The following is an 11,956-nucleotide window of genomic DNA, read 5'->3' as shown; positions in this document are numbered from 1 at the left end:
CCAGACACTTGAGGGGCAGGCGGATCTCTATGAGTTCAAGGCAGGCCTGTTCTACACAGTGAATGCTAGGTCAGCCAGGGCTGCATAGAGAGATAGAAGGGGGGTGGAGGGAGGACAGATGGACATTTTTACCTCTCTGAGCCCCAGGGCTCTCATTTAAAGAATGAATGAGCAGGAAGTGGTGGGTAAGGCTGCCTAATGACAAAGGCTTTGCTAGGTAACTGCATCTAGCTCCCAGCTCAGAGCATGGAGGAGCTAAGGCCCAAGAACAAAGCAACTTTTCTCAGGGTTGGGATGGGTTGTTTGCCAAGTCTGATGCTGCTTTCCTGACTTCCAAGAGAGTAGAGTCCTGTATGACATTTCAAGGGCATACAAATTCATTTTGTCTGAGAAAGGGCCCCTACCCAGGGCTTCCTGTTGCCGCCCCCAGAGTCCCAAGCCATCTCTTAAGTATGGGCTGCCTTCTCTGCCCCATAGCAGCCATCCACTAACCCTTACTACAGCCATAAACCATGCAGTGGCTCTAGGGAAAGAAGCTAACCTTCAGGGTCGCAGTGGGGTGAGCATTAGGACTCACAGGTCTTCCCACCTCTTCATTCCAGAGATAGGTGGCAGGAAGGATCCCTTTCTCCTCCACACTCCTGCTGTTGTCTGTTAATGATGGGGCCCACATATGCACCTGCGTTCGCGTCCACGTGCCTACTACATGTGTGTAGACCGTATTATGAAAACTCTGATGACAAGCACCAGGCTTGTTTATCTTGGTGACTTTGGTGACTTGTGGCTACTATTTCTGTTTTGTTTCTGAGACACTCACTCTATGGCCCAGGCTGCTTGCAAATCCCCAATCCTCCTACCCCGTCCTCCAAGTGCTGAAGTTACAAATGTACGCCACTGGGCCCAACTTAATGGTCATTACTTGCTGTGGCCCACTCCACAGACAACAGAATCTCACATTTTGGCTAGGATTCAAGGTTTATCTTTTGAAAGAGTGGAGTGTGCACTGGAAAAACATCAACCATCTCGGCTTCCTCCAATAGCACGTTGATTTGGGGGTCTGTTAATTTATCAACATTTTCTTTCACATTTCCCCTTTTCAGCCTTTATGCTTTTTAGAATAAAAATGAGTCACACAATTAAACATACCCCCTTACTCTTATACTTGGCACTAACTACAGGGCAGCCTGCTGTGTCAAACAGCATCCTTTTATCTTTCTTTCAGTAATATAAATCTAACGGGATGGACCAGGAAATTGTTCTCGCCCATCCTCAATTTAGCGACGTGGAAAGATGCTTAGGAGTCCCCATTAGAGATGTATTCCTTTGCTTAGTACAGGGCTTAACAAGGTCTTTGCTGCTGCCATTCCCAGTCAGACAACTCCCTCTTGTCTGGACCTGTCTTGCACTGCAGGTCACAGCAACATCCCTGGCCTCTGTGTGCTAGGTGACACTAAGGATTCCAAGCAGTTGTAACCTAAAATGTCTTAAGATATTTCCAAGTGTCTTCTGGGGATCGAGGTTATCAAGATGGAGAATAACTGGACAAGTCTTTGCTGTCACTGAAACTTCAAACACTCATCTGTTCTGTCCATTTCTCGCTATCTACTGGCTCAGCTGGGCTGGCTAAGGGGACCAGGTGGCCAAGGGAAATATAAGGGAAATATAAGGAAGAAGACAGGAGTATTTTAGAGTGATCCACTTACATCAGTTCTCTTTGGGAATTAATCATAGGCTGTGGGGTGGAGGGTATTTCAGCAATCCCCTCTGAGGGAGGCCTGGGAAAAGAGCCCTTTACACCTCTGGGAGTTTGGGGGCACTCAGTCCTGGTCTGGTATTGCCCAATGGACATTGATAAAAGTTTCTGGAAACTGGCAGAAAGCTCAAGTAACAAAGACAATGCTGTGTTCACTAAGAATTTGAAAATTTCTCACCCCGAGTCTTCATCCCTCAGAAGAAGGTTAGAGAGGTGTTATATTAACCATTTCATATTGAATTGTCTGTCTGCAGCTTCTGTAGGCTGTCAGGAGGTGGGTCTGGTCTCCCCACCTTTCTGAGTCCTGACTCAGAAAGTGCCCACACTCATATACTTACTGCATAAACATACAAACACGTAGGTGAAAAAAGTTAATGAGAATCCACTATCTACATGTGAAAACTCACAAACATTAAAATACACATTAAAGGCAGTGGTAGCCAACACCTTTAATCCCAGAGCTTTGGAGGCAGAGGAAGGGAGATCTCTGAGTTCAAGCCCAGCCTAGACTACAGAGGGAGTTCCAGGCCAGCCAGAGCTACACAGAGAAGCCTTGTCTTGAAAAAAAAAAAAAAAAAAAAAAAAAAAAAAGACTGGTCACAAGCAAAAGCTAAGTAAGACAACGTGGTGGCCCCCAATATTTCACTATCTCTTTTTGGATGGTACATGTGAATTTTCCCTAATAAAACATAAAAAGAAGAAATGGTGAAATTTATCTAAAGCTGCTACCCACCCACCTGCTCCTTTATGTTTTAAGAAATCTAGCCCCTGCCCCAACTCCCTGAGCCTAGAAGGAAGAGAATCAGAGAAGGTCCTGCTATTCAGGAATCTCTACACTTGCCAGGTGGACTTGGACGACTGATACAGGCAGTTGCCAGCAGAGTGGAGCTGCTGGGCTGGCACCCAGTGAGGAGACAGTACAGAGTGAGTATGGAAAGCCCAGGCAGGTCCTTCAGCCTTCTCTAAAACTCACTCCCTCCACTGAGGGAATCTGTCTGGATATCTGATCCACCATGGAAAAAGACCAGTTCTGGGATGAGCTATTACAAGAGAAGACTTCCCCTCATTCCAAAGGAGACTCCCCTGAGTCACAAGGAAGGCAGGGCAGATGTTGACACGGGCTGGGATTTGAAAAATCAGATCTGGACTGCAGTTAAGTTCTGCTAGAGTGGCTAAGTGGTGTGGACAGCCTTCATTTACTCCGTGAATATGTACCTGGCATGTGGCATAAGCCAGATCATGCTAAACTCTGTGAGCCTAGACTAAATATCCAAGCCAGGCCATGGGCCAGCCCATAGCCTCGTAAGGAGCATAGGGCAGACATTAGGCTTCCTTGGGGGCTTCATGGCTGCTTTCTGAATTGAAATTTGGAGAGGGAGTTGGGTGAAGGGGGTTGGGGATGGCAACCAGTGGAAACGGAAAAGAGGGTTGTCACACACTTCCAGCAACTCTGGGCTATTAAAGGCAGGAAGAAAAGGCCCATCAGCCTGAACAAACTTGGAACCCTACACTCCTCTGCCTGGCACCCCGGGCAGGTCTTCTCTAGAAAGTAAGGTACCTACACTGGCTGGGTTCTCAGGTCCCTCTGTTTAAGAGAGTTATAGGCTTATGTGCACACGAGCTGGAGCTAGGCTACCCAGCCCCAGCCCAAAGGTCCCCACTCACCAGGACCTGGGTTTACACGCGCGCGCGCACACACACACACACACACACACACACACACACACACACACCCTTCTAGAGAGAGGTCCCCAGAGGACAGGACAGAATCACGGCCAGCTGAACTCTCTCCAGTGTCTTGTGGTGTGCCCCCCTGGTGTGTGGTGTGGGTGGGCTTGTTACCGTGGCAGCTTCTTTTTAAAAAGTGGAGCAGGCCCTCAGTCTCTGCCAAGTAGGGTGACTGGCCAGACGCTGCATCTGCTAACCACCTCTGGGTATCTTGGCTGGGTGCACTGTCAATCCCTGGTGCCTCCGCTTTGCAAATCTGGCACCCAGCTGTCCACTGTTCTGCCTCAACATCCATGGCAGGTCAACCAGGTCAGCTCTGCCTCAGGCCCTTGGAGGTCAGCCTGACTGATGGCTAGCCACTGGCTCTGCTGGCCCCCACTTTCCGCCAGTAGGTGGTCCTAATCCGTAGCCATCTCTGAGAGCCAGGCTTCCGAAGAAAGGTGGAGGCCGGGTTCCGGGCCTGCAGCTCTCACGTGCTTTCCCGGCCACCCCCTCCCGCCCTGCGTCGAGGCGGCCAAGCCTGTTCCTCTTCCCCCGTCGCGATTGCGACAGGCCGGCCTCTGCTCCCAGAGCTCCCTGCCTCCGCCCCCGGCCGGCTCTCTCCACTCCCACTTCCTGAGCCCGGCGCTGGAGCCCTGGAGGCCAGGCCCGGCCGCTCCCGGCCCCCGGGGGGCACGTCGGCCCAGCCGCCAGGCTTGGGAAGTAACGCTGCTCAGGACGTCCGGGCTTCCCACCTTCCTCCTAGGCCTCCACCCGGTCTGGTCAGCCGACCCGAAAGGCCGCCATGCGCCTGCCCGGGGCCTCCTCTCCCTGCGGCCTGGCCTGGGGGCTGCTCCTGCTGGGACTCAGCGGGCTTCTGGTGGCCTCTCAGCCCCAGATGGTGAGAGAAGGGGCTAGGTGGGCTGGGCAGGGTTTCTCTCTCGCTCTTCTGCCCTCCAGAGCTGACCCTGCCTCATTCTTCTCTGTCTCCGCCTCCCCTGGAAGGTGCCCCCATATCGCATAGAAAACCAAACTTGCTGGGACCAGGACAAGGAATACTACGAGCCCATGCATGACGTCTGCTGCTCCCGATGTCCCCCAGGTGAGAACAGTGGCCCCAGGACGCTTGGGTGGTAGAGGTGAGCCAGAGAGATGAGGGCACTGGTAAAACAAGCTAGGAAAGAGAAGCCGAGAAGCAGTCTTAGCATTGTCACACGCTCGCTGAGATTTGAAGAGGTAGCCGCATAGCTATGAAGACAGGATGGGGACAAAGAGACCAAGGAGAGGCTCCGTGGCATGCAGCAAGCAGCGGAGGCAGGGGTAGACTCCTTGTCTCCTGACACCCCTCTTCCCCCATTCGCCTCATAGGCGAGTTTGCCGTTGCTATATGCAACCACATCCAAGACACAGCTTGCAAGACTTGCCCCCATAATTCCTACAATGAACACTGGAACCATCTCTCCACCTGCCAGCTGTGCCGCCCCTGTGACTCTGGTGAGTGGAGAGGATGCACCAGGATGGATGGTGGCTACCGCTGGGAAGGCCAGGTCCTCTCTGACTCTTCCTCTCCCCACCAGTGCTGGGCTTCGAGGAGATTGCCCCTTGCACCAGTGATCGGAAAGCCGAGTGCCGCTGTAAGCCGGGGATGTCCTGTGTGTATTTGGACAATGAGTGTGTACACTGTGAGGAGGAGCGGCTTGTACTCTGCGGGCCTGGCACAGAGGCCGAGGTCACAGGTCAGAGGTCACTGAAGGCAGCCAGTGAAGGGAGGCTGGGCATCAAGGGCAAGGAACATGGTACTGTGAGCATGGCGCCTCTCCCCACTGGAGTTCTCTTTCGGCATAAGGAGCCTGTCATTCCTTGAAAGGGGTTCACAGGAGGGGGTCTGCCAAGGCTTGAACTGGTGTGAGGAGCTTAGAAGGCAGTCCCTATCAGCACTGGGGAAGCTTGGGCAGGCTGCCAAGCCAAGCTTGGAGAAGGTAGCAGCTACAGAACGGAATGGCTGGCAAAGAGGAGACCTAAAGGAAGCCCACCACTAGTCTCCCGCTCATCCTCTCACCCTGACTGGCCTGCCTTTCTTTTGCCAGGTGAAATTATGGATACTGACGTCAGCTGTGTCCCTTGTAAGCCAGGACACTTCCAGAACACTTCCTCCCCCAGAGCCCGATGTCAACCCCATACCAGGTGAGAGGGCCCCTTCCCGTATGCCCCTCTCCTACCCATCTCCTCCACCCTTGACTTCGGGTCCTCACTTGGCCATTCCCTAACCATGTGTTCCTGGAGCTACACCAAGGGGAGTGGGAAGGGCTCACAGTCTTGTTTCTCCACAGATGTGAGAACCAGGGACTGGTAGAGGCAGCTCCAGGGACCTCCTACTCTGATACCATCTGTAAAACTCCACCAGAGCCGGGTAAGATGCTGGGCTGAGGAACACAAGGCAGGGTCCGGGAAAATGCTTCAACCTCCCTCGTCCACAGAAACATGGAAATGTGCCTCTTTCTTCCCAGGATTAGACAAAGTAAGAAACATTCCTTCTGAAGGAATTGGAAGGAGGTAGCGTGTAGTTCTGTGATAGAATGCTTGCTTGGGATACACAAGACCCTGAGTTTGAACCTAGGTACCGCCAAAAGAAAAAAAACAAAAACTTGGAAAGCCAGGTGTGGTGGCATACCCATGTAATCCCCAGCACTTGGAAGGCTGAGGCAGAAGAAGCAAGAGTTTGAGGCCAGCCTGGGCTACAGAGTGAGACTGTCTCCAAAGAGGGCCTGGAGATTAGACTATCCCTAGACTCTTTCTCACACTTTCAAAATTATGCATATTATGCCGGGAAACATTCCTGTGCTGTGACGTAATTCTAACTGGCTTCGTCATTATGCTGGATGCAACTCCATTATGGCATTCCTTCACTAACTGAATACCTCATTGTTCAGTTACACACATCTGTGGGAGACATGCTCACCCATGGGGCTCTTTCTAGGTTTTCTTGTTTCTTGGTTTCTGTCTTCGAGGAAACCCACTGGTTTCCCAGCCTGGTGGTTGACTATAAGTTGTTTCTGATGACTATAATCATTACTAATTGGCAGAATGTAGTAACATTTTTGAATGACCAGACTTTTGTAATTATAGCTTCCACGTCCTGAGAACTGCTCTGAATCCCTCAGTGATCTCACTTAAGCTTTCTAATGATTCTATAAAGTGGGATTGTTCATCTTCACTGATGGGGAGAGAAAACTGAGATGTTAAATGACTTGCCTGAGATCACCTGTGTGTGTGTTTGTGTGTATGTGTGTGTATGTGTGTGTGTGTAAATCACATTATTACTGTCTGTATCTAGGTCTTCCTTACTTGGGGCTCATTTATAAGGGACACAAGCTATAAAATGTTTTAAAAATTCATAACAGGTGTGGAAGCACATGCCTGTCATCCCTGCATTTGGGAGGTGTAACCAGGACTCAGAGGCTGGGCTGTATGAGAGCCTGTCTCTGAGAGAGGGAGGAGAGAAAGAGGGAATGAAAATTCAGCTAAAATCCCCCCCACTGAATGTAGAACCTTCCCACTCTTACTATTTTGGTCTGTCCCTTCCAACACACTCCTTATGAATACTTCTATTCATATAATTTTCTAAACTAAAAGTGGAGTGATAGGAGTGTTTTATACTTGACATTTTTTGATGGGGAGAAGTTGGCAGTAGATGCTGAACCACTGAGTTATCCCCTTATATACTAGCTTCCCTTATATTCATTCATATATATTATATATATAATATATAATATATATGACTATATATATGACTAATTGGTCATATATATATATAATATATATTATATATATTATATATATAAATATATATATTATATGACTATTATATATAATATTATATTATATATATTATACAATATATAATTATTATATATTATATAATAATATATAATATTATATATAATATTATATATAATATTATATATAATATAATATATAATATATTATATATATTATACATATTATATTATATATAATATTATATATTATATTATAATATTATATAATATATAATATATATTATATATAAATATATAATATATATGACTATATATATGCGCTATAGTATATAAGTAGTATATACAATATATTCTCTTATGGACTAGTTAACAGTATGTCATAAATATTTTCCCATGCTCTCTCTGAAACTCTCAGCTATGCATCACATATCACTGTCAGAGCTAGGATTTTAAGGTCTGTTAGCCTGCTTGTTTTAAGTATGACAAACTGATGCTCGGATGAGTGAGCTGACTTAAACATGGACCTAGGTGTCCAGACTCCTGGTCCAGTTTCTCTCCATGCCTTGCATTCTGTACTTTCTTAGACCACAGCTGTGGTTGAATCACCAGGGCCAAGCCTGGGGAACCAGACTCCCATCTCTGCCTCTTTCCTTCTTAGGCCCTGTCAGAGCAAGGGGCTGAGCAGTTTGCAATTCCTACTCTCTGAAGTTCTCACAGGCACAGAGAGCCAAGGGTCCAGTGGCCCCTCTGTAAGATAGCCAGGTCACAGAAATGGGGCTCTCCCCATAGGCCCAAGCACCACCTCCCCTACCCCCTGCCTTCCACCTACCTCCAGTCTTGGAAGCCAGCTTCCCAAGATCCCTCACCCACTGACTGGGAGAGGTCCACCACTCAGGGCAGAGTCTCCCAAGACCAGCCTCAGCCCAAGCCCAAGGGACATGGCTCCAAAAGAGGGAAGCGGCTGTCTGACTTCTGGGAGAAGCTCTTCCCCCTTGTCCTTTGGTTCCATCTTTCTTGTCTGCTGTCCTGCCAGGAACAATGCTGCTGCTGGTCATCTTGCTGTCGCTGGTCTTCTTTCTGCTCTTCACCACTGTCCTGGCCTGCGCCTGGATGAGGCACCCTTCTCTCTGCAGAAAGCTGGGTAAGAAGGAGCCCCCCCCCCCTTCCCACATGGAGGTGGTGGTTGTTCAAGGGCAAACCCTCCCACACAAGACTCTCGGGGTACTGGACACCATTCTCTCTCCTAGTCCTCATTCTGACACTAGGGATAAAGGTAATATCATCCTGTGCGGGGACACTAGGGTTGGCAGCAGCACATGGTGTTGGGATAGAAGGTTGGGAACCGCAGGCCTCTCAGCCCATTCTGTTTCTCATTTCAGGTACTCTGCTCAAGCGGCATCCCGAGGTAAAGGAGTGGAAGAAGCCACTCAGGAGGGGCGGGGCTGTGAGGTCAGGGAAGGCGGACTTAGCTTCCATTCGTTCCACTGATTGGCTGCTGAGTGTGCCATGTTCCAGCCGCCATTCCAGGCACCAGGCGTAAAGCCTGAAAAAATGCCCTCCTCCCGCGCCCCCCCACCCCCGCCCTGGGGTTTGCACATGAGTGGGACGAGAATACAGTGCAAAGGCTGGGGATGTTAGAGCCCTTGGCTAGCATGTACCTGTTGCCAGTGCCATGGGGGTGGGGGTGGTACCCAGGGTGGTGGCTCCATCCTGTAATCCAAGCACTTGGAAGGCTGAGACAGAAGGCTCACCATGAGTTTGTGGCTAGCTTGGGCTATTTAGTGAAATTCAGGGTAGCGTGGACTAGAGTAGGAAAGCCTACATCAAATAAAACAAAACTACCACATCAGTAATTGTGTGCGCATACACACACACACACACACACACACACACACACACACACGCATGCACACACACATCTCTATATATCTGGTAACAACTATAGCAACCGTAATAAAAATGAGATGGACAGAGTTTTGGGGAATATTCTTTTAGACAGAGTGGACAGGGCCTCTTTGATACACTGATTATTTGAGCAGTGAGTTGAAGAAATGAGAAAGTCAACCAGGGTACTCTTGAAGAAAATGATCTAGGAATTGGAGGAGCAGGAGGTGCAAAGGCCCTGAGGCAAGAATCATGGTGAGGGGCAAAGACAAATGATGAGTCACCAAAGTACAAGGGGTAGGCCATGGAAACGAAGGTATGATGATGTCTAGGGCCCTTTGATTCTGGATGGTTCTCTCTCTATACCTCTTCTACAGGGAGAAGAATCTCCGCCCTGCCCCCCTCCAAAAGCCAACCCACATTTCCGAGACTTGGCAGAGCCACTCCTACCCATGCCGGGAGACTTGTCTCCAGCCCCTGCGGGACCCCCAACGTCCCCCTCCTTGGAGGAAGTGGTGCTACAACAGCAGAGTCCCCTGGTCCAGGCCAGGGAGCTGGAGGCTGAGCCTGGGGAACATGGCCAGGTGGCCCATGGTGAGCGGGGCAGGCTATAGCGAGAAAGGAGTAGGGGAGGAAGGAAGGGATGGTGGCTGGGTTGGTGGGGAGGAAGAATTAGGTCCAGATGGAATAAAAAGATACGGAGGTAAGACAGAAGGGAAGAATTTGAAAGAAGCAGAGCAGTGTGTTCAGAAGCAAGGCTGGGGCCCGGGGCTGGGGCACAGCTGTAATCCCAGCACTGAAAAGCTATCCTGCACTTCCCAGCCTGGGCCCTGTGAGACCCTGACTCAAAGAAAGGAGTAACAAATGGGAGGTGGGGCTGGGAGGAGAGAAGAGAGTTCTGGAAGCACCCTCTCTCATCCCACCTTCCCTCTCACAGGTGCGAATGGCATTCATGTGACCGGAGGCTCTGTGACTGTCACTGGCAACATCTACATATACAATGGACCAGTGCTGGGGGGAACACGGGGCCCTGGAGACCCTCCAGCTCCCCCTGAGCCGCCATACCCCACTCCTGAAGAGGGAGCCCCTGGCCCTTCTGAGCTGTCTACACCCTACCAGGAGGATGGTAAAGCTTGGCATTTGGCTGAGACAGAGACACTAGGATGCCAAGACCTCTGACAGGGCCAAGGAACCTATTTGCCACCCGTGCCTGATGGCATCTGGGAAGGGCAAGGAGGAGAGAGGGTCCAGTACCTTCATCCTGAGGCTGCTCTACCCACCAAGACTCACAGGGTCTGGGTAGGCTCTGAGAAATAGAACCCTAAGGAACTTGGCCTCAGACACCTCTTCAGAGCAGAACTGGACACTAGCAGGCCACAGTGCCGGCCCAGGACTCTGACTACCGCCTGAGCAAGCCTGAGGTTTTGTTGCAGACCCACCAGCTCCCAGAGGCATCAGCCATTGAGCCTTAGACACAGGCAAGGCTCGTGACTCCATCATGCCTCTCTGCACGCTAAACATGGCAGAGGAGGGAGCTGGTCACAGGTCACTTGCAAGGACATCCCGGGGACCTTGCAAGGCTTCGTGGTGCTCATCCCCAACCTTCAGAGGCCTTGGGGGATCATACTGCGTGGACCAAGATAGACCCTGGGTGAAGATGAAGTCGCATGGAGGAGCATCCCTCCCTTGCTCCTGGGGGAGAGGATAGTGAGGAGAGAACAGGGGCTTGGATAGCATTACCACGTGTGGAGGAGAGTTTGGGAACAGGAGAACGATGACAAGTGTATTTATGAATTGTAACCACATGCGAATAAAGACAAGATTGAGTTCCTTTATTGTCTTGGGTTTTATATGGAATCACTAGACCATTAGGACAAAGGCAAAGGTGAAAGCACAAGAATAGAACCCCTCAAAGGCACTCCTGGGAGGGTCCCCAGGTTCCACTCAGACAGCATCCCAACTAAGCAGCAATGGCCGAGTGCTTGCCCGGAAGTGCTCTACACACCTACAATAACGACCTGAGGCAGTCCTCCCCGTGCCCATGAGGGAGGCACAGACAGAGGAAGTAATTTGTTCAAGCCTCTCTTGTGCTGTCTCAGGGCAACCCCAGACATCCCACTGCCCTGCACAGTGGAAAGCAGGGTTGTCTGGAAGGAGTAGTGGGTGCTCAGTACCTACCATATGAGAGGCCAACTTCCGTGCTACTGGAGAAGAGAAACCTAGGCTGGCCTCAGCCTTTCAGCTCAGAAGGAGCAGTCATGACTGTGTGTGTTATCTTATTTTATCTTTATCTAAAAACAAACAAAAGAGTCTTTACTATGTCTTTGCCCCCTGCCAGGTGATTGTGGCATATGACTTTAATTCCAGCACTTGAGAGGCACAGGCAGGCGGATTTCTGAGTTTGAGGCCAGCCTGGTCTACTTAGTGAGTTCCAGTGCAGCCAAAGTTACACAGTCAGTGCACAGTGAAACCCTGTCTCAGGGAAAAAGAAAAAAAATCTCTCTTGCCCCTTCATTAGTGAATGTCTGCTGCTCACACATTTATCCACCATGCTGCCCAGCAGAGGCAACCAGAGCTTGAAGGATTGCTCAGTGCTGACTGCTCCTTCCATAAAAGGCAATCAGTATGGAGCCAAGTGTTAGGGGCTCCATAGCTGGCCTTCATCAAGACGGTATGGCAGGAAAACACATACCCCGGGAGTCTACTGGGCCAAACTGAGTGGATGGGTTATTTAAGGCTGACTATGAAAATCAGATCCAACTTCCTTCTGTACAAAGTGATGGCGGGCTGTGTTTCACAGACACAAATCTTTGTCATGCTAGAGCCAAATAAC

At 50.0% G+C, this 11,956-nt stretch overlaps 1 protein-coding gene across 1 annotated transcript; it reads left to right on the top strand.

Annotated features, from left to right (window-relative positions):
* Positions 1-4,050: 4,050 nt before the first annotated feature.
* Ltbr (lymphotoxin beta receptor) lies at positions 4,051-10,956 on the top strand. Its single transcript, XM_034511710.2, has 10 exons — positions 4,051-4,361; positions 4,466-4,562; positions 4,829-4,954; positions 5,038-5,196; positions 5,548-5,644; positions 5,791-5,870; positions 8,273-8,380; positions 8,619-8,644; positions 9,501-9,717; positions 10,061-10,956. The coding sequence occupies exons 1-10, from the start codon at positions 4,266-4,268 to the stop codon at positions 10,300-10,302; spliced, it is 1,248 nt and encodes a 415-aa protein (XP_034367601.1). The 5' UTR covers positions 4,051-4,265; the 3' UTR covers positions 10,303-10,956.
* Positions 10,957-11,956: the final 1,000 nt, after the last annotated feature.

This window comes from Arvicanthis niloticus, chromosome 9 (genome assembly GCF_011762505.2).
Source record: "Arvicanthis niloticus isolate mArvNil1 chromosome 9, mArvNil1.pat.X, whole genome shotgun sequence".
Taxonomy (NCBI): Eukaryota; Metazoa; Chordata; class Mammalia; order Rodentia; family Muridae; genus Arvicanthis; species Arvicanthis niloticus.
Note: the sequence above shows the minus strand (reverse complement) of the source record. Positions and strands in the feature narration are given on the sequence as shown.